Consider the following 24,108-nt stretch of genomic DNA (forward strand, 5'->3'; position numbering starts at 1 on the left):
ATCCAGACTTTACCACAAAGTTGTGAATTGAATTGCAGCAGGAACTACTGTCAGGTCATGAAGTCCATGCACCCTCACTAAAGTCTGATACACACCACTGCAAGTAACTGCAGCCAATGTGATCGGATTGCTGTTATACATGCAGGCAAATTTCATTCATTCATTACATGGAACAGAAGATGCTACCTTAATGTAGAGTGTCTCCCAGCTCTGCTGATGCTTCCTGGAATTGGAGAGGGTAGACTGCTCCCCCCATGGAGATCTTCGATAGAGCGACTCCAAGACTTAGACTTGTCCATCGTGTTGTCTGTACCGTTCTCAAAACTGTCACCATCAAATCTGCACACATCGACATACCGCATTCAGAGTGCATGCACATTTCCTGCACTAACTGACATGCACGTACAATCTCGCATCTTCAGTTCAACTCCACACAGGATTTTTTTTTTATAGTTACATCTATTTACTCCTATTAACTGCTAAAATTAATTACTCATTTTGGAATATGTGCTTTGTTTTTCTTTACATTCAATAAAAAACGCGATGCATAATTAATTATATATTAACATAAAGTATGAACACACACGTCCATAAAGCATACAGTGGGGGAAATAAGTATTGTTAATTTATATACAATGAGGTTATTCAGATGAAATTTTCAGACTTTGGTATTAACTCAAGAAATCCACACATATAAAGAAATCCAAACATTAAAGTCCATAAATAAAGTTATGTGTAATAAAGAGGAATGACACAGAAAAAAGAATTGAACACGCTAGCTGAAATTTACTTGATACTGAGTGGAGAACCCTTTGTTTGTAATGACAGCTTCAAGACGCTTCCTGTATGAAGAAATTAATCAGCCGCAGTATTCAGGTGTGATTTTGGCCCATTGTTCTAAACCTATTGACTTTAAATCTTGTTCAATTGGATTCAAGTCAGGTGATTGGCTGGGCCATTCTAACACCTTGATTTTTTTTCTCTGAAACCAATTGAGTATATCCTTTGCTGTATGCTTTGGATCGTTGTCCTGCTGGAAGGTCCACCCACGTCTCATCTTCATCATCCTGGTGGATGGCAGCAGACTCTTCTCAAGAATTTCCCGGTAAAGGGTCCATTCATCATTCCTTCAATTATATGAAGTCTGTCAGTACCATGTGATGAAAAACAGCCCCACACCATGATGCTTCCACCTCCAAACTTCACTGTTGGTATTGTGTTTTTTAGGGTGATGTGCAGTGTCATTTCTTCTCCAAACATGGTGTGTAGCATGACAGCCAAAAAGTTCAGTTTTACAACTCTCCCAGTATTTCATAGGCTTGTCCAAATGAGTTCTAGCAAACTTTAAACGAGCTTCGACATGCCTTTTCTTTAGAAATGAAGTCTCGCCGGGTGAGCGTGAGCAGTGGAGTGCACTGCCTATTGTTTTCTCTGTGACGATGGTACCTGCTGCCTCCAAGTGTTTCTGGAGCTCTTTCCGAGTGGTTCTTGGGTCTTGGGCTACTCTCCTGACTATTCTTCTGACTCCCTGGTCAGAAATCTTGAGAGGAGCTCCTGTGCGTGGCTGGTTGATGACGGAGTGATGTTGCTTCCACTTGCGGATAATGGCCTCAATGGTGCTTACTGGAGGATTCAGAAGTTTAGAAAAATGCCTGTATCTGATTCCATCAACATGTTTTTCAGCAATAAGTTTGTGAAGGTCTTGGGAGAGCTCTTTGCTTTTACCCATCATGAGATGCTTCTTGTGTGACACCTTGGTAATGAAAAGCCTTTTTATAAACCATCAATTTACTAACCCAGCTGATATTAATTTGCCTTACCTTGCCTTGGAGAACTGCTTTTTCTTAGTGTGTTCAATACTTTTTTCCTGTGTCATTCGAGTTTATTACACATAACTTTATTTATGGACTTTAATGTTGTGAGTTCTTTATACTTATAGATTTCTTGAGTTAATACTGATGTCTGGTGAAAATTTTATGTGAATAACCTGATTGGAAATATATTTACTGAAAAAAAATGTTGACGCATTCAGTACTTATTTCCCCCACTGTCACTCACTGGGTTGGAAACTGCTATAGGCTCTAGAGTACAACCTTGTGACTGTGTTTGTCTCTATGAATGGACTGAATGGACAGTGTACATTATACACACTAATTCTCGGTCCAGTCAGAGAGAGAGAGAGAGAAAGAGAGAGAGATGAGTCAGTGTACCACAGCATATGTGGCAATGTGAGTGTGAATACATCTGCGGTTAAGGAGAAAGGAATCTATTGTGCTCATTGTGCGTTGTGTATAAGGACGGGTGACTTACGTGACAGCATACTGTGCAAATGAGAGATACTCCACCAACACGTCCAGGCCCTTATTTTCCTCATTTAGAAACTCTCGCACCCATCTATGCAAAAAAGACAAGCAGAGAGACATAAGGGACAAACCAATGACAGCTGCAAAAAGGTATTTTCCAAAATCTCAAAAAGCCTTGTGCTAAATCTGCAGATGATAAAATATGGAATACTGTCTCAAACAGGAGCTCATGAACAGACAGGAAAGATGTGACGAAATCTTTCCTTTTACAGAATCTAAATTTTTCAAAAAGTGTTTCCTCTCATCATTCTCAGAACGATTCAGATTTACACTTCAAAAGCAATGGCAATGACACACACACACACACACACACACACACAAAAGACACACACACACAAACATACACCGACAAACACACACACACAAAGATACACACACAAACACAAACATACAAACATACACACACAAACACACAAACACACACAATCAGAAGCTGAATGATCAAATATCACTTCTAACCGGTTCTCTCCACTGTGTGTGCACTCCTTTAATTTCATTAGGAATGCCACATGGAAAGAACGTGCTTTCTTCTCACAAAGCTTGTCTTTGATTGGCTCATATTCGGTGGCAACTTAGTTCAGTCTACTATTGCAAACACTTCTCAAAAGAGTAATTACTATATAATTTAACACTCGAATTGGATTTGTTTGTTAAGTTCTTGTCCATGTCAGGTGTCTTAAAACTCGTTCCCTGAGAGCTGTGAAGCACATACATTTACACACACAGCCTTATTGTGTTGTTTTGCTAATGCGTCTCTCTCCTCATGTGACTAACAAACGCTAATGCTCCATTATCTTATATAGATAAGACAGATTAGTCACATAATCCAGTTTAGCGGCATATGGTTCGCTAAAGCGACTAGTGACAGTAGTGACAGTAAGCAAAGCACTGTGCTCTGTAAGTGAGCTTTGTGTGTTTATATGGAGTAGGCTGTCGATCTGCAGGGCTGGTTATGGAAAAGCTGTCAGTTTTTCCACTTCCTACTGATGGTTCCCAGCATGGTTTTAGACGTGTTGTTGCAGTCCCCTCCTTATCGGATGATCTCAGTCTCTCATTCTCTTACACTGCCAGCCTTAACGTCACAACAACAGCGACCATAAATGTGCTTATCCGCTATACTCGCAAACCGTTCACCCACTTTGGATTATATCCCCCATATATAACATCTGAACTACGCTTCAGATTACTCTGCTGTCACAGTGTCTACTTTGTTTATTAAAATATGTGTAATGTACCCGTTTTCTGCAGTTCTGATGTCTGCATAAACTGTACGCTGATTTCTGTTTTCCTAAATGGGGTCTAAGCAGCCTTTACCACAGACATAATACTAATCGACTGTGTGCCGTTTGGGAAATCACTGACATGTAAGAGCACCAAGAAAACTAAGATTATTACAGGAAATGACTCATATGTATATCCTGAACACTAAAATGACTATTAATGCTTATTAATGCAGTCCCGCTGGGATTTATCGATTTCGCAATCGCAGTAATTAATGCAAAATCAAGCAAACGCATCTATTTGGAGGAGCTGGCAAGTTTTCAAAATTACTGCAGATTTGCGCCTACAACGTGTCATGTGACATCACCACAACACACAATCAGCCAAAGCCCTCTTCAATTCGTGTGCGTTGAGCATGAGTACAACTAAAAGGTCTCATTTCCGTACAAACATCACTGTGAAAGACAATTTTTTGCAAGTGTGATTTCACCAATTCGAGTAGTTTCCCACAAAATAGCACGAAAAACTCTGCAAGTTGCATTGCAAATTTTGAAAAAACTTTTTTTTTTGGCCGCACCAATCACAAAAAAAGCGAAATCCTGTACAGACTGTTAATGGCTACTTATTCCCTACTAAGATATAAACACACACACACACACACACACACACACACTCTCGATCACTCACCCGATGTGATTAGTCCTTAATGAAATTTCTAGCTCTCTCAGCACCTGAGTGGATTCTTGAACTCTCCGGCGGAATTTCTGCGTACAGGATAAAAAGGGAAAATATGAGAATGTATGAATGGGAACAAGGGAATCTCAAGAATGAAAACTTCTCTGCAGCCTTCTTTTGGGTTGCTGAATCAGTAACTCCCAGAACAATTCTCTCATTCTGTTTAGGTAAAGAAAAAAACGTGCAGGGATGTGAAAGATATACTGTATATCATAATGCACGTGTTCTATGATAAAACAAGTCTGTCGCTGAGTTCAGAGACTCATTATTTCATTTGTCCACTCAAGTGGAGGATTCACAAACCTGTTAACAAAAAAAAAACACTGCAAACAATGCTAATCAGCAAACACTTGGATGGACGAGCAGTCCTGCTGGTTGCTGTTTTGGTTCAGAGGTGACTCCTATGCCTCGAGTAATCATATCATCTCATTAAAGTGGGAGCTCACTTCATGTGTGAGCCTCTCTGTGCTGAAGCTAAACTGTGGACTCATTCTTGTCCCGCGTACTGTTTCCAAGGTTACAGCCCCTGTGTGCGAGCCCCATGACCCAATCTTGTGTCAGGTGAAATGCATGTGAATAAAACTGCACAACACTGCAGAGCAGACAGGGGAGGGGGTAGACTAGCCTTCATCTACAGACAAAAAGCTGGGCCGGAGCCAAGCACACACACCGCAGCATGTGGAAGATGTGCTGATACAAATGGAGTAGGGACTGGAAACTGACACGCCAGGCACAAATAATCAATTACAGATTCACCGGAATCAAATAGTGACATCAGAAATACGGAATCACTGCGAGTAGTTAAACTAAAGGAAAAGACAGACAGCTAGAGGTAAAGAGTGATATTAAACAAACAAACCAAAAGAACAGAGGATGAGGCTTGGGCAAAAATAAAATTAAATAAATAAAATAAATAAAGCATGTGTTTCATGACATCTCCCTGTGAAGTTGGCTCAGACACATGTGGAGAGGAACTCTGGGCTGTTTCAGGGGTATACATGTGTGTGAGCGTGTGTGTCCACAAAACCTTTTTATGTTAGCAGGTTATGCAAGTTACACAGAGACACAACAGTGTTTGTTTTTGGAACTATTTTACCCAAAGGAGGGCTTGTATTCATTAGCCAGGGCTTTATCCATAATCCACTACATATTAGCGAGCTCGGTTAAAGTACTGAAGTTTAAATACTGTGTTACATGAGGAGCTCAGCATTCGTATGTCTGTTTGGTTGCCGCTTGTGTTGGAATATTGGGCAAATTTATGAACTAACTAACTGGCTTATGTTGGGGCTTATGTTGCTTCAGGATCGTCACGGTGCGGCCTCATCTGACTCTCACTGACGACCATAATTTCTACTGAGAATTATAATACAGTATAATACAATATATAATATAATGGCATACGTTTTTATACTTAAAATGGATCTACCGCTTTAAGCTTGTAAATGTGTATGTGGATTGCAGACTCCTCACTCTTCACTAAGCATTCCCAGCTGTGTGAGAAAGTAAAAGAGAGAGAGAGAGAGAGAGAGAGAGAGAGAGAGAGAGAGAAAGGAAGGGGGTGGGGTGTTCTCCCAGAGGGGTCATCCTTGAAACTGGAAACAAATCTATGGCTCAGACATTCTTCAGGACCTTATGCAATGGCAGTCTTCCTGCTGATAGCTGATTGGCTGAGAAGTGTATGTGGAATGCGTCCTATGTAAAAACGGGAGAAGGTCCACTGCAGCTCTCCAGGCTCACCACCACACAAAGTAGCAATTGTTCAGCTGTATAAAAAAATTAGGCCAGCCAGGATGTAAAACCATAACCCTCTCTCTCTCTCCTTGGCCCTCCTTCTTTTCACTGTCTGCCTCTCACCTCCCTTTATCTGCACCACTTCTGTCCGCAAGAGCGTTACTGTGGCCCCCACTTGCTCTCACAACTATTTTCTCGCCTAACTCTGTCCCTCTTTTTCTTTTCCAGTTGTATTTGCTTTCAGCTCTTTTTCCCTCCTCCTCTTTCACTCTTGTTTTAACTGTACGTTCTGTTTCTTTCACCCTCGTGCTCTTGCTGCTGTTCTTGGGAAGGGCAGGGAGATCAGAGTGTGCAATACCCATGGCTGGGTGTTTTCTCACAGCCTCACATGTAGTACCGCCTGATTTCCATGGCCCTCCTACACTCAGAAAAATAAACTTCACATTCTTTTTTTTCACCTCTACAGAATGAAAAGGTTTTCACCTTACCGTGACAGAGGCAGACAGGTAGCGCACATCACAGTAGATGTAGTGAGTTAGATAAACACTTATTCTAACTCGCCCTGCCCTCCCCCTATTTTCTCATTACTCTACTCAGCGTGATTTTATGTAGGAAACAAACTCTTCATTTACCACTAATCTCTTAAATCATAATTCACTGTGGTTGTTTCTGTACACATTTGCTATGGTAACATCTGCACAGCGTTGTCGGCCTCGTTCTATCACCATTCTTACGTCTTTTCCTTGACCCTCATTCATTCATCATTCTCTTGCCTCTCCTGTCATCATCCATCTGTGCTCCTGTCAGTTCCTTCATAAGAAAAATGTCACCATGTACAGTAAAACCTAAAAACTCCTTAAAGGAGAAAACTTTCCACACAGTACACATAGACTCTCTGCATCGGAAATGAACAGCTATCCTGAACTAACTGATAAAATACTCACTGGAGAGAAAATGCCATTCACTATTCAATATAGAGCACAAAGCTTGTGAAGCTCACCTTGTTTATCTCACAAGCCAGACCCATCGCTCAGACACGATGGTGGTAACACATGATAACACACTAACTGAAATTCTCCACAAAAAAACCCCAAACAAACAAACAAAAAACCCTGGAAACACTCTGGGGTCTGAATTTGTCCTTTTTTTTGGAAAGACTGCACTGAAATGTAGTTACAGCAATGTTCAGCATGTAAGACATAAACTGCTATAGCAAATCAGAACTGACCTTCCTGGTGACTGCTGGGTCCAGATAACTCTTCAACTTCTGGATATATGTGTGAGGAGGGTTTTTCACTTGAAATCTTTCCTGATAGAGAAAAAGATATTGTTATATGTAAAAATTACAGACTAGTTTTGTCACGATACCATAAACATGTCTTATGATATGAAGTATTCCGATTAGAGATGCACCGATGTAAAGGCTATTTTTCACGCTATCGGCTGATAGCTTAAAAACATCTGATGATCAGGGCCGATTATATCCTGTCAATCAAAAGAGGGCAAGAAAACACATCGATTTCGTGCTGTGTGTAAAGATGATGTATCTTGTGTGGAATGATGACAAAACTGAAGTTTGTAATCTCTGCAGTGCTAAGATTTTACATCGGACTCTGCCGCAGTGAAGCTGGAGTTTCAGCGTCGAGTCTCACTTATATTTTTGCTGCCCTGCATTAAAGCACAAGTACACCTTTGAAAGATTTAGACGAAGATCAGTTGACAAAAAAGTATATATTGCACAGAAAAATATATTTGTGGAGTAGTGCATTTCATATCCAGTTAATGTTAATATATTAAAAAAAGTTATTATACATTACCAATATTAATATGAATTAATAACATTCAATAAGTTAAGAAATCTTTCTTTAATCTTCAGAATTTAGTTAGTGTGTTAATATTAATTTGAGTAATGTGTTTTCTGTTTCTCAGACCAATTACTGTGAAACAACTTGTTGAAATGGAGAGAATAAAGTTTTTATTTGCATTTCCTTCAGAATTGTGGAATAAATTATCATTGATTTAAAAGAAGGCATAAAAGGCAGAACTATCTGTATCGGCCGATATCTCTCTGAATAATCGGTTATCGGTATCGGCTGAGAAATTTAGTATCGTGCATCTCTAATCATGATACCACGCAACATTATGTTAATCTGTAATTCAAATCTACAAAATGAACCAAATTTACAGAAATACACAGATATAAGTGAAAACAGACAAACCGAATTTTCCTCTGAAAACTTTATTAAGGAGAATGAATAACTGGCTGTTGGAAAAACTCAAGAACAATCCTACAACTGGGAAGCAACTAATTCACTGTGCCACATATTTCATCTGTTGTTCCTTAGAGCAATGAAATCATGCAAATGAAAATTGAACTCAGAGAACTAAGAATGAACACAATATTAGGAATAAATAACTGAATTTGGAAACACACTCCCAAAAAAACATAAAATTGGGAACATTCGCTGGCTTACTATCAAACACGACTAATTTTAATATTTACACACAGCGGATAGCATAATGTTAGATCGCTTACTAGCAAACAGAAAATCTTTAAAGATTAAGGTAAAGAAGTTAGGTGAAAGGAAGTGTCAATAACCGTTGCGTATTCTGCAAAAGCAGCGAGATGTGTCGTTTTAGTGAAAATAGCATTAACTGCTACACATACAACACTACTTACTGTACTACTGTACTGATGATACTACCGTTTAAAAACACAGTGGCATTAGCAGTATGGTGTTATATAGTGACATCAGCAATATAGTGCAACCCTAGTACAGAGGGGAGTACTAACCAGTAATGTAGCACCAGGAGCATGTATTCATATACGGTAAATCTGTGCTGTAGTTTTATCACATGTAATACAAATAAACAACATTGTTTAGCTGTTCATAAACAAGGTCATATGGATGAGCAGAGAGTTGATCACAGATCCCGAGGTACCCAACTCATCACCGGACATGACTTGATGAAGATGCAATGTAGATGCTGTGCAGATTTATGCTTCTGGAATTGCTTTTATCTATAGCCTATAACTGACATTTATACTGTTATTTTCACTAGATTTGTGACTAAGATAATGGAAGGGGGGGGGGGGGGGGGGGTTAAATTCACAACACTGCATTGCTCTCTCAAAGCTTTTATTAACTAGAAAAGGGCTAGTGATTAGTCTACCAACAAAAATGAACTAAAAAGCAACTCGTAGTGTAGAATCTGTAGCAGGTATTCCCATTTATGATACACTTGTGCTGTAGTTTTATCACGTACAGCATACTACAATTATACATCATATAAAACCTCTTTTTATAATAGGTCCTGCATGGCCTTTTTGTTGATCGAATATTCCTGAATAAGTCTAAACGCATCCATCTGCCTTAATCCTCCCTTCTCTTGTTCATGATGTAGCTCACATCTTGATTGTGCCTTGTGGGCTTTGCTTTTCCTTAGTTCCTGTGTTACTGGCCTGTTGTGCATCAGTGTTATTACTACGCTATTCCTGATGGACTGTCACAGGAAATCAGAAAAACAATGCAAGTCCCTCATCAACAATGCAGATCTTCAACAGTATCATTTGGTTCGTCGTGCGAAGGTTTAATCGAATTTGGATATTTTGTTTTGTTTGATGTTTTGATTTTAATTATAGAAAATCCTACTATAATGTTATTAATTTCCAAGCATTATGGAAACAAGGGGTTGTATTTGAAAAAAAATATTTAAAAAAAATAAAAAGGGGTTTGCATATTAAAAGGTTTTACATTTCATCCTCTTCTGAGAATTTGAATTCTGATCTTTGTAAAAGCCATTTCTTTTGCTTGGACACTTCCACAGATAACACTGGTGTCCATGCACAATAACAGGAAAAAGGACAGTCCCCAGGAAAAACCTACACCAAGGCCCTAACACACCCAAACACCTTAATATTAATATACATGACTTTTCATTCTTCTTCATTCTTTTTTTCCAGGCACGCTCATCCAAAACAAATCACAAAAGAGGTCGTATACAATCCAGACATCTAGCCATCCGAATAAGACATGCTATGCAGAGCTAAAAAAAAAAAAAAGATGCAAACTGACCATAAACAAGTATAAGTTAGTTGTAAGACAGACCGTTGAAAGCACAAGAGAAGCTCTTTAGCTGGTGTACAGTAAGAAGAGCAGAAGATCAATCACAGATCCTTGAGGTAAACCACAGAATGCGACCTGATGCCACTTCATGTAGGTGTAGATATTGTGTATTAAATCATTGGAAATGTTGGAATATGTTTACTTCACAAGCACTCCCTGCCAATCAACCTCTCTAAAGTTAACAGAGTGAGGATACATGACATCAGTATTCAATGTCAATAACAGGCCTAGAAGCACTATATAAATAACTAGAAGCAACCTGGTGATTTGGGAGAGGAAAGAATGAGAAAAGATGTGTGGCTTTGTCGGGAGGTTAAACAGTGGCTTAGTGGAGCATAAGTGCTGCTGTAGCTGTGTACTTTATTCACAATGAGATCCGTGCTTAGTCTGTACTTGCAGTCAGGTGGACCTGAAAGAAGAGCAGTATTAGAAGCATGAACTCAAAACTGCTCACCTGATCACAGATGAGCTCCCACTTCTTCTCGTTGTCATACTGCCGTAGTAACCGCGCTTTGTCTGGAGGCAAATTCATCGAATTCTGAGAACACACACAAAAACAATGAGCGAAATGACAGAACAAACAATGTAATACTTAAGGATTAGGAGCAGAGAATTGTGTGCAGAATCTCAGAATATTAAAGAGGCTTTACAATATGTATAACCTGAACTAATTTAAGTCATCACTGGTATTCACTGCTTTATAAAGAACTGGGGAAAGGAGACATGTGGGGTGAAATATATGAGCTACTGGAATTTATAATTAAATAATAACTCTACGTTCACACTAGCAAGTGACAGTTACAAATGATGTGGTAAAGCAACAACTGCAAAGGACTGTCTGTAGTCAGATCCTTGAACCGATCCTACCGCAGTCCTGTCTGTTGACCCCAGACACCTCCGTTCTCTTAACTTTAGTTCCTACTAGAGCTGCAACAACTAATCAATAAAATCGATAATAATCGATTATGAAAATCGTTGCCAATGAATCTCATCATCAATTAGTTGGTCTGCATGCGGCACGGGGTACATTTACGCACTACATTACTTCTGTTCTGAAAACACGCTTTGGAGAATAAATACTAAACTTGTGTTCCAAATGATGTACTGTACACTTACACTATGCACTGTGTAATCTACCGTCTAGTGTGTAAATTTTAGAAGAGTAATGTCGTCTCAAATGGTACACAAGCGTGTTTTTTTTAATAATCGGTAGTACAAGCTGTTTCCCAGTTGATGGCACATGACGTCAAAAGCACGTAATGCGAAGCTGCTAGCTTTAGCTGATACCAGAGTCAACAACAATGACTTTCTTCAGTTTACTATTTATGTCAACGTTACCTTTTATTCCCAACACGGCCTCAGCCCTCATCAGACGGAGACGAAATCATCAAGTGACTGAGGAAGAAAGTGTGTGACCTCCAAGTCCTCTAAGGCAAGGGAGCATTTTATACTAAACACAGCGAAGAAGACAGTGATGCAAGAGCACAAACTTATGTTTATTTCCAAAATGCTCCACTGTGCAAGGGGCTGAGGAAACAAGTTGCTTAAGCAGTTCAGTTTAAATCAAGTGGGAGCACAAGAAAGTGATCTGTAATGTGTAATTAAAACGGTACAATCAAAGTAAACAGAAGTAAAACAATATGCCTAAAGAAATATATGGTACCGAAAGTTTGTCCCCCCCATTTGAAAAAAATAATAATCAGCCGATTAGTCAATTATAATCGTTAGCTGCAGCCAACGTTCCTACCATCATTTAGCTGCAATTCAACCACATTTGCCATTGAAAAATGGAAGAAAAAAACGAGTCTCATATTTTCCAGGGATTAACTACAGTATAAAATCAATTTTAAACAAGCAGAACCCAAAGCCAAGGGCGTCAATGGGAATGCCTCCACAGCCAACAAGTTTAGTCTTTGTTACAAATTTGTGTGCTTGAAATACCCTTAAAATATACTTTAAACAGAAAGAAAGCTTTTACGGAAAAACTATTTCAGACATTTGCCCTTGCTATGACCTTGATCCTGACTTGATCAAGTCTAAAATCTAATCAGTTCATCTACAGGCCACAATGATAACTTCACATAAGCTACACACATTCAACCACTCGTTCTTGAGATATCAAGCTAATGAGGATCTTGGACAGACGCACAAATGGATAGGGATGCTCCGATCGATCGGCCGCCAATGGGTATCGGCTGATAATCACACTCTATGGCTCGATAGGTAGTCTCTAAATTTGTCCGATCTCATGAACCGATCGCAATTTGATGACGTAAAACACGTGATGATGTTAAACTTTAGCGCTGCAGTCATGTCATCACCAGTGTGGAATTGTTACGAGGTCTCAAGAAGCAATGAAAAATTTGCCATTCACCATGTATTTTTAAAGACCTATTAAAATGCCCATTGTAAAATGAATATTTGTTGTGCTTGTTTATTTGATTCTCAATTAAAATAATAATCTACAGCATTACTGTTAATAACATAACCAAGGCAACACCTGTGGTATCACTTTATCTGGGGGAAAAAAAAGGTTAACAGTGACATATCACTTATATAAAGCTTGAACGGTTGGGATCGGCTGATATTTTGATGACAAGAAATCGGTAATCAGCTGCAAAAAATCCTGATCGGAGCGTCCCTACAAACAGACAGATGGACGGACAGACAATCCAATAAGAGACCAAACTAACAAAGTTAACACTATCCAGTGTATGAATGGTGCACTAGATTACATACATCATCTCAATCAGAACTTAAACATCCACAATGTCCTCACTTGATGGTTTTAGTTGTCACACACTCGCTTGTGTAAGAGTGTCAAATCCCCCTCACCTGTTCCTCATCACTTCATAATAAAAGCCTACACAAAAGTTATAATCGCATTATGAATCCCACAGACGTTTGCACAAGGCTGTGTGTGTCAGTACGAGTGCACTGCTTAGCTCAGCAGTATACTAAAAGTGAGATTCTTGTGTTTACGGCTCACTTCCTCCTGCGGGGTGTGTATCCCGTTTAGCTAACCGGAGTAATTTCACAATAACAACATGAAAAGATAAATGTTACCATCTTTATATATATGTATATATATATATATATATATATATATATATATATATATATATATATATATATATATATATATATATATATATATATACATTCATCATATCGAGGGTCAGTATTTTCCATCTTTATTTAATGGCATGGTTTTACTTATTACTTATCCACTATACATTTTTTCATGATAATTAATGTATAAGATTTATTATTGCTACAATATATTCATCCTGAAAGTGCTTGGGATCAGAGCAACTTTGTATTTTACATTTTAAACTCTCATGTCGAGTCTCCACACAGATGTTAGTTCCAAGCCAGAAAAAAAATAAAAAATCAAGCACTCCTTCCTTTTCCGCTCTTACACAAGCCCCTTTTCCCTTCTGCCCTACTTTTAAAACATCTGCACCATGGAACTCCCCAGAAATACTGCAGTCAACAACAACATTTTGGCTCTAAATCTCCTCCTGTGCCTTTCCTTCTTTTTCATCCTCCCCTCTTTTTCAGACTTTACCTCCCTCACGCTGCTTCTCTTCCTACCTCTCCTATACTCGATAGCACTCTCTTTTCTCTTTCTCTTTGTACCCCACCCTTCAGAGCATGAGGTAAGACTGAAACAATTAACTATAATCAAACCATCCCACCCTGACACATAGTCACTCAATCTGACATATACACCAACCCCAAGATCCAAGAGCTGTAAACGGTGCTGCTTTAAACTGCATGTAATCTTCTCTCTTGCCACGCCCACTGCCCAAAGCACTTTGTAATGCTGTCTATTTATATGGGAAAAAACCCAGTTATTTCTCATGTGTTTTCAGCTGTAAACCTCTACGGTTTTCCACTGCAGTGCTGGGCATGGGAGCACTAGAGAAGCAATCAGGATGTTGTCTTTTCCAGTCTCATCACTGGGGCTCGGTTGGAGGAAAATGGCACACGGCTTTTAAACATCAGCAGATGACCTTGCCCGAGCAGGGCTACACCAACAATCTGACTGGAGCTTCATGGACACATGGCTGTGTTTTTGTCCTCCCGTTTTAAAGTCTGTCATTAAATAAAAATGGAAACGTTAACTAAATAGAAGCAAAGTGCTTATTAAAAGCATTAACACTTTCATTTCACATTTGAATCTAGAAATCGTCGAGGACGCAACGCTACAAGCATCAAGTACGTTTTAAATCCACAGTGAAGTGGTTCGTCGAGCAGTACCAGTGTCAGGTGTTGTAACAGTGCCACGGGCTCAATGGCAACCACAAGGTCTGAAAGACATCTGTACCTTGACATAGAGTGTGGGTTTAATGGAGATAAGGCTGAGACTGGAGGTGTGTGAATCCAGCAGATGCAGACTGGAGCGCAAACACACACCAGACCTGCAACCAGTATGCCAATATGTATCTTGAGACGTTAAATCGTGTCTATTAGAAAACCAATGAGAGAAGCATTCAGACAAATGACCAGCCAAATCCACTAGCATGTCCAATAACCACAAACTGGCTGAAGACATTAACCATCACATTAATCCCTACATCTGCTTAAAATACACACTCAAATTAAGAAGCCTTAATAACTGAATACTCAGACAGTGTAGGCGACTTGTTATGTTTGGAAACCAGGATAGAGATCAATATCCATAATGTAGTTTGCAGAAGAAGAGAAAGCTAACTGTCCACTGCCTAAGAGTATATCTGATCTCAGTTCAGTACTTTGTTCAGCCGAAAGGGTGAAATGTATTTCATTTACCACAAATTATAAGGAAAGTAGAGAAGCTGAACTTCTGACCTGGCCTTCAACTCAGGACACAGATGGAGGGAAAAAGAAGTGGGAGAGAGACAGATAGGGAAAAACAACTGAGGGAAAATGAAAAGGAAAGAATGAGAAGTCTACTAGTCCTTATATAACACAAAAATAAACACAAACTGTTGGTTACTTTACAAACCAGAATGACTAATGAACCTGAATTGGAATTATACAAACATAAAAAAGAAACATTTGAACATAACATACAGTTTTGGTCAGGCTTTTTTCCCCCCACAATAACACCACAATCTGGCAAGTCTCTGTTACCTGTATTTTAACTGGCTCCTAGCGGTCAGTACTAACCTGCCTGAACTCTCGCCGCCTACAAATTATATAATTCCTGTTCAATATAGCAAGAAATACAGGCCAGAGAAAACGCCACACTGGCCATACAAGGGCAATTAAATAAGAACTGATCTCCCTGAAGTAGTTCACACAAGCCATTTTACTCTGACTAGCAATAAATTTTACATTGAATTTAGCTTTGGCTAAGTAAATAGTCTGCACTTATATAGCACTTTTTTTAACCTTAGCAGTTCCAAAGCACTTTACACTGGTTCTCATTCACACACACCACCAGTAGCAGAGCTGCTATGCAAGGCACTAGCTTGCCATCAGGAGCAACTTAGGGTTCAGGGCTTTCCCCAAACACACTCTGGCATGTGGAGTCATGTGGGCCAGGAATCGAACCGCCATCCGTACGATTAGTGGACAACCCGCTCTACCACCTGAGCCACAGTTGCCCAGCTGAGTCTTTGGCATCATGGCATCCAAGCATCCACGGCGCTTCACATTAATACATATCTATTGCCCAAATCGTCTGGAAGCACACTGGAACAGATTGTGTATCATTTTTACATGTTTCTGTGCCAACTGTCCAACTAAAACAGTTATTGATCACCCAGTAAGTCCCCCCCCCACCCCACACACACACACACACACCCCTCTCACTAATGTGCTTCTAAGCAAGATTTTGTACAAAATGCTGCTTCGGATCCTGGGCAACCTGCAATAATTGTGGGAAACATGAATTCTGCTCTCTACCAGAAAATCCTAAAGGAGAATGTCTGGTCCTCAGTCCGTAAATGCTCGAGCACAACTGGATTATGCAGCAAGACAATGATCCAAAGCAAAGGAGTAAGGCCTCGAAGTAAGTGAAAGACTAACCTCCAGTTATCGGAAGTGTTTGGTTGCAGTTATTGCTGCTAAAGGTGGCACAAACAGATTTTAAATTTAAGGGGGCAATCAGTTTGTAACATAACTTTTTTATCCACATAACTTTGTTGGATAATCTTTTTTTTCTTGCTTCAATAAATACATAAATAAATAAAAACTGTATTGTGTGTTTACTTAGGTTGCCCTTGTTTTATGTTGTATTCCGTTTGAAGATCTAAACCTATGTAGTATGAGATATAAACAAGAACAGAAGAAACTACTGTTCTGTCTGGAATAAAAAAAGTCTTTTATCTCCGTTTTGTGTGAAAACAAGATGCTGAAAATAGATCCTGTTAGAAGCTTGTTAGAACCCTAATTAAAATTTATGAACTCCCGAGCAATCATCTACAAAATCAATATTTAAAGTACTAACCGCTCATTTTATGCCGACAGTCACAAAATAGTTTAGATAGTTTATAACTTTATGTTAATGCTAACACAGAGCAGAAAGCATTGAGATTCTTTATAGACTTGAGCATGGAAATGTGTTAAAAGTGTTATGTTAGAAAACATGAAAAAAAATAAACCTTATTGTAACATAGAGCCATGTTTTTGAACACAGTACCTGTGTCTTCATGGGACTCACTTTATCAAAGCACACGAGTTTCTCTTAACCTGACTGGAAATTCTTGTTTTTATTATTGTCCTGTAAACAAAGCAATATTTTGACTTCTGGACAGCCAAATGCTCAGCAATATCCCACAGACAAATAAATGTATTAGCTTGCCCAACGGGTAAGTAAAAGTTCCAGTGTGCTGCCCAATCCCTTGCTTTGGTTGCCTGGGAACTGAGTAGGCTAAAAAGTGGTAACTAATGCAATATCGCAATGCATGACGAGCTAGTTTTGCTAGCTAAGTGGATTAATACAGACTAAGGGAAACGAATTATGATCTTTATCCTCTTCTAAGAAAGTTACTAGTGTTGCATTGTGTTTTCAAGCAGTGTTTCAGCTATGAGCTGTGGTGTTCTGTCCTCACATTACAGATAAAAGATAATATTCGTGTCTGGATAGTGTCCTTCTTTTCTGTCAGCATGTTTAACTGTGAAGTGACTGCGTGTAGTAACCTGGAGAGTTATATGATGGCTTTGGGGAGAACTTTAATAACTATATAAATAAATAAATAAATAAATAAAACATTTAGCTTGATTCAATTCTGTTCTATTTCTATAGTGCTTTTAACAGTGGACATGTCACAAAGCAGCTTTACAGAAATACAGTATATAACTTCAGGATATAACATTTTTATTCAATTTAAATTGATCAATTTGTCCATAATGTGCAAGCCAGACACAAGGGTGGTAAGGAAAAACTCCCTGAGACGATATGAGGAAGAAACCTTGAGTGGAATCAGACTCAAAAGGGAACCATCCTCATCTGGGTGACCCCGAGCACTGCAATTATAAATAATTCCCTTCTATAAACGTGTACTACATGGTCAAAAAGTGCAACTGTGTACTAGTTTAGACATGAAGTTTACACATGAAGTCTGTTGTGTGGAACTTATCCACTGTTCACTGATGGAGACTTGAGTGCTAAACTGTTTGTGGCAATTGCACTTCTAAAACTATCATAGCAGCTGTAATCATCTTGATGGATTTTGAGCGGTACCATCCTCGGTAATCTCACTGATCTTTAGGCTGTCCGTGTGGGGACTTGATGTCTGTGTTTCGACAAACCTACGTGTTCATCCATGCACACTACTTGCATATCATGCCTCAGCTGGTGCGTGTAGAGCAGCAAACGATGGGATTCAGAAGCACGTGCTATAATTACGGCAGCGAGGTGCGGCGCAGCACCGTGAAGTGCGTTATGTTTAAACATGCACAGCAAATGAAACCTACCTGTCCGTTAATCAACTACGAATAAAAATGTTCATAGCGCACAGAAGATCTGCTTGTCCTTGGTGCCTGGGCTACTGATTTTTCCACGCTGCTACTATTGTGCAGTGTTGGCTATATCTGAACACTGTCTCTTTTTTCACTATTTAATCCCAGTCTTTCAGTTAAAAACGCTTCTCTGTTGAATTGAAAACAAGCCTTCAATAATTAGTCAACACCTTTCCCATTCTCAACAAGAAAGTTAAACAATATAAGGTTTACAGTTATATCATTCATATATATACATTCACAATATATCATTCATTGAAGTGAAACATAATGGCCTATAACATTTGTTTTGACAATCTGTAATCACATTGGAAATGACATTCTAGGCATTCTACAGTGCTGCAGAGAATTCTATTATTGTTCAGAGCTGTTACTGTTTTTTTTTCTTCTCTTTCTGAAAATGTTGATTCCAACGTTATTGACATCCTACAGGGATACACGCCAGAAACATGACACGGCTGAACTTAATGTGCTGATTAGGGCATGATCGCAGCATATGACTAAGTTAATGTAAACATAAGGAATACGAGGATTTCATTGCCAAAATATTTCTACCTTGGAGGCAGAATTTAATTCATTTGTTCAAACAGCCAATGGGTAGAGAGTACTTTTCAATCCGTAATCCTTTTCATTCTATAGCTAGTGACAATCCACGAAGTACTGTTTGCGAGCTACAAGGCAAACTCTGGGCTCATTAAAAACGTCTTTTTATACTGATGCGTTGTTAAAATGGTAGGTTCTCAATTTTGTGGTGTTTGCAAAATGTAAATATTAGTTTTCCTTATAGTGGTGCCAGTCCTGGTGATCTACCACCCTGATTTCTAACATTCAGTCCTCCTAAAAGGACAGATGAACACAGATTTGATGTTTTACATTAGGGCTGGAAATAAATACTCAACAAATGGAGGCAGATTACTAGGACCTGACTTGGGCATGCTTACAATAAAGTATATAAACTGTAAACATTTTTGATTGCTAACATTATCTTGCGAGCTAGTTAGGTAGCTGGCTCGATAGCGGGTATGTCTGTTCATTTTTTAGTAGTGCTGTTAAAATAAATAAATAAATAAATAAAATAAAACACCCACAAAGCTAAGCTTTATAACTAGCTCCATGAGGTATACAAACCATGAACTCGCTTAATCGCAAGTGTTCGTATGTTAGCTAGCTAGGTAGTTAGTATAAAATTCTGGATATCAAGCCTCCTGTTAATTTAAATATTTTGTTGAAGGAATTCAAAGGTAAAAGGTGTACCAGATATTAAACAGTGGAAAGGTGTGCTGCCTCTGTGGCAGTTTTTCTTGAAAAGTTCCACCTACTGGATGTTAACTAATAAATATCGTTCTGCCTCTGAGGCAGAGCTGCCTTCAGAATACTGAGTGGCAATTTTGCACATGAGCATAGTTACTAGCTAACAGAGACACAGGTACCTTGACCTTATACATCTTACACACTCTGTTGATCTTTCAGCAGGTTGTGTTTGCTATTCAGAATTGACATTAATGTGTAAGCGTACAAAAAAAAATACAAAATTGTAGTCACTTCAGATTTCTCTCAATTTCTAGTTTCTTTTGCTTTTCCATCTTCCTAGTAAACCTTTTGTAAGCCCCTTCCCTCTCTCGAGTGAAACACTTGGTCGTACTTTCTCACATTACTGTATTTCCTTAGTTTTTCCCGAGACTGGTGGAGAGTGAGAGGAGCAGCCAGACACTGTCTGTCTCAGGGCTGAAGAAAAGCCTCACAGAGTGAGATGAGAAAACCACCAAGCAAACAGAAGAGGTGACAAGAGATCGGTTATTGAAATACTACAACTAGCCTGCTAACATTCTTGGCCTGTGTACCGTCTCGAAAAAAACGTGACAGGCATATCGGCATGCGCAGAGAGATCAGTTATTTGGTCATGGATTTTTAAATTTATTTAAATAAAACTGTCCTGGGATGGCAAAGTTTTCTCAGTCAGCTTGGATCAGGACCGGTCAAAGTGAGAGATAACCAGGCAAGCCCTAGACTGCAAAGTTACCTCCAATTACCCACAATCCTGTGAAGGCCTGGCTGGCTGAGTTTCATCCCCTAATTAATGCAGTGTATTTCTGTAATCTGGTGAATGTCTGTGGGTGCACAGATGTCCCTCATCTGTTTGAGGATAAGCTGTGTAATCTCCCTCCAACCCCCACTGAAGGATCATACAATAAAGCACATGTTTTATTTTTGAGCATTTGAACAATTTATAGTCTTCTGACAAATGTTAGATGGAGTATGTAAAGTACTGTGCAAAGGTTTTAGGTACCCAATTTTTTTCAGTACAAACTTTGTAATAGATTTATTTATTGTATGACTTCTACATTACCGAGTCAGTACAAAAAACATTTTAGATTCCCAAACATTAGTTTTACAGCACAAAATTAAAATGCTACAGAAAAATGTTTGTATGTCAGTAAAGAAGGCAGTATATTACATAACACTGTTTTCAGACAAAAAACACAATGAAGGTTGCTGGGTTTTGCTGCAAAAATAAGAAGCGAGTGTAACAGTGAAAATCTCCAGAAGAACCGTGGCTGGTTCTGCAAGATGATCAGTAAAACTTACAGCTCATTTCCTTATAAAACTGCACTAATTCTACCTGAGACTACTATTTTTATTTTTTTTTGTCACACCAAATATTGACTTTGTTTCATACACTACTGTTTACTGCTCTTTATGGTAATTTAAAAATGTACAAACATTTAATTTCATTATTTTGAAGGCATCTTTGTCTACGGCATTTCTTTGCATGCGCCTACAACTTCTGCACAGTACTGTATAATTACCATTTTCAAACAAACTAATGTTAATATTTGCACATATTAATTGTTGCTTTTCTAATAAGGCCGATTTTCTTAATCTCCAAAGAGGAGAAATGAAAACAAACTGAATCCTGATAAACTTCAAGGATGTCATTATGTTGGCTTGACAAAGCCAACATACTGTTCTGCTTTACAATTATAATGTGTAATCCTTTTATCCACTGTAGAGTTAATCTTATTGGTTGCATTTTTCCACCTCACCCCAGTCTGAGTGTGGTGAAGTGCGATTTCCACTCCTATTGCTCGGTGACAGAGAACCTTAATAGAAAAGCAATGAGATCACTGTTAGCTAAATATGTATTCCACCTGTAGCATCTGCTAGTCGCATTCACCACTCTTTGTTCAACTATGAAACTGGAGCTATAAAAGGTTTGCTCTCTCTGCAATTCCAGTGGCTTTCATGTCTCTCTATCTGCCACTCTATCTGTCTTTAATTTACCTACTCATTCACCCACTCATAAAACTTAATTACTTGTGTCGTTATTGTCCAAATCCTAAAACAGCACCATATCTGCTACTCCATCCAGGACGTCTAGACTTCCAGTTCTTTTTAAGGCCGGAGAATCAGCTGTAGGCAGAACTGTTTTCAACATTAGTGAGGTCAGGCATTGATGTTGAGCGAGGACGTCTGGTGTGCGTTTGTCCATTTTTAAACCATAAACCTAACATTATCAATTTGTGTGACATTTTTTCATGGCACTTGAAACACAGAACAAAACGCGGAATTAGAAAGGTGGAGTAATGTATTATTAATGGTATATTTCTGGAGTTATCCTCACATCTGTATCCTCATCAATTCAAATGAACCTATATAAATAACCCAGGTAAATATATTCGAAACGGACATGGTAGTAAAGAATTTGTTATAGTCTACATACATAGCTTACATCACACACTCAACAGACCATAGGCCATACAACAAGCAGCTATAATAAATGTCAAAATATTCAGTTTGCATTAACTATGTCGCACACTTTTGATGTGACGAGCATGCATACATCCTGGAGACACTCCCATTGTCCATAATTACTTAAGATGTCCTCGAGCAACATTATTTAACAGAAAAATAGTACTTCATAGCCTCCTAATAATTAGGGGGAGGCCTGTTATGACATGATAGATATTTTATGTGAGGTGTAAGCACTACTCTGAGTAGGCCCAAGCACAGATTTGTCCACGGCTGATGTCTGCAGACTGACAACCTGGCACAGAGTCACCCTGAGGGCATAATAAAGACATCTACACAATGAGCTACTGTCAGTGCCAATGAACTGTCACTGACAGACCTATTCAGTCATTCAGGAGGCAAACTGCTAGGTGGTACTTTTTATGCAAACTCAAAAAAATGAGATGATAATAACTGCTATGCTATAACTTCTGTCTGGCTTACTGTCAATCCCTTGCTGAAGTTCACTTGCTGAAGTTCACTCACACTGGTTCTCCTATCCCAACCCTCCCCGAGTTTATCTGATACCTTCGATATAATTATCGTCTAGTGCTCTTGAGTGCAACAGAAATTATTTGCCCTTATGTCTTGAGAACGCGAGCTCAAATCCTAAGTTTAACCTGGATTTTATTTGAAAGCTTTGGCATCCAAAATAATAATATAAATTATTATAGCCACCTTTTGCTCTCTTGACTCTTGGCCATGGATGGGTGTGGCATTGTTGGGATTCAATTGATCCCCATGAAATACGCTGAACTTTTTTTCTCCTGTTAACTACTGGATGTCGGAATATGACACAATAAGCCACCTGCAGAACACACACTGCAAAATGACCGTTTTTACAAGTTTACAATAAATTGCATTTCACCGACCAAAATGTAAACCTTTCAGTGTGTATATAAAGTACAAAGGTATTGTCTGATAATATTTCTGTGCAACATGCAGATTTGTAGCACTTGGCTATCTATTTATTTTCAGTGTGGAGCAGCTTAATATTAGCACTAGCAACCTTTAGCACCTCCTCTCATAACTGATTCACAGTTTCATCATATAAATTCGTTTTGAAATAGCTCATGCTGAAACAGCTCAGTTGGGAGAGAGTTAGACTGAAGAGCTAAAGGTCCCTGGTCTGATCCTGGGTTTCGGAAGCTGAAGGTGGACACCGTTGGGGTAGTGGTGGCTTAATACTTAAGGCTCTGGATTACTGATTGGGGGTTCAAGCCCCAGCACCACCAAGCTGCCGCTGCTGGGCCCTTGAGAAAGGCCCTGAACCCTTTCTGCTCCAGGGGCACTGTATCATGGGTGACCCTGTGCTCTGACCTCAGCTTCTTAACAAATTGGGATATGCAAAGAAAGTTTTTTCACTGTGCGGTAAAATATATGTGACAAATAAAGGCTTGATCTTCTTTCTTTAAAACCTCTTGAACTGTTTGTCTTTTCTTAATGTCAGCCAGGAAAACTACTTGAGTTGTTTGTCATGTGGACTAAATGATGATGCCCTTAAGCTCCTGATATCAACAGTTCTTGCTTCCAGACCAGCAGCATTGTGATAATAGAACCAAACTGGCTCTTTTGTGGAGGAAAACATAGAGTGGTATGGCACTTGAACCAGCACCATCACTATGTTAGTGGAAAAGGGCTTTAGCTCTGTCCATCTCTGCTATTTGGACTTACGTAACGTCTCCACAGAGAGACTTCATCACAGAGGGCTTTGCTACTTGATAAGTGGCAACTGGCTGACCTTTACTGCTCATAATCACCATTTTTATAGAAACTTTCACTTTCACTGACACCAAGCTTTGTTTGTATAAGAAGGAAAAAATAGGTGAAGCGCAGAAAAAAGTCAGGAGGTATGAAACTAGTTCAACACTTCACTAAATACACACACAAGCATCTGGGACTGATTTAAGTGCCGGGGAAAGACACCATTATCACTGTAGTTGCCCTGTTTAAGAGTATTTAATGATGTTTAAAGAAGGATGCAAGCTGTGATAGACCTACACTGCTTTGGTTCACTTACCTGTGTAATATCTTTAACAGGAAGTTAAAGATATCATAAGCCTAATCATTAAACTGTACATTTTACTACATATTAAAAATAACCATAATAATAATAATAATAATAATAATAATAATAATAAACAGTTTGTGAAAAGGTCAACTCAAAAAGTGCCAACCCTATTGCT

The 24,108-nt window shown here is 38.9% G+C and overlaps 1 protein-coding gene across 4 annotated transcripts in view; it reads right to left on the reverse strand.

The window, feature by feature from the left end:
* Window positions 1-24,108, reverse strand: part of fmnl2a (formin-like 2a) — a 56,927-nt gene that overhangs the window by 19,928 nt on the left and 12,891 nt on the right. For all 4 annotated transcript variants that reach the window (XM_017470001.3, XM_017470002.3, XM_017470004.3 and 1 more), the window contains exons 2-6: window positions 10,632-10,715; window positions 7,279-7,359; window positions 4,272-4,348; window positions 2,311-2,394; window positions 187-339 (exon numbers count right to left, since the gene is read on the reverse strand). In XM_017470001.3, coding sequence (XP_017325490.1) covers window positions 187-339; window positions 2,311-2,394; window positions 4,272-4,348; window positions 7,279-7,359; window positions 10,632-10,715 — 479 coding nt within the window. The remainder of the gene's footprint in view (window positions 1-186; window positions 340-2,310; window positions 2,395-4,271; window positions 4,349-7,278; window positions 7,360-10,631; window positions 10,716-24,108) is intronic.

The sequence above is a fragment of the Ictalurus punctatus genome, chromosome 6 (assembly GCF_001660625.3).
Source record: "Ictalurus punctatus breed USDA103 chromosome 6, Coco_2.0, whole genome shotgun sequence".
Taxonomy (NCBI): Eukaryota; Metazoa; Chordata; class Actinopteri; order Siluriformes; family Ictaluridae; genus Ictalurus; species Ictalurus punctatus.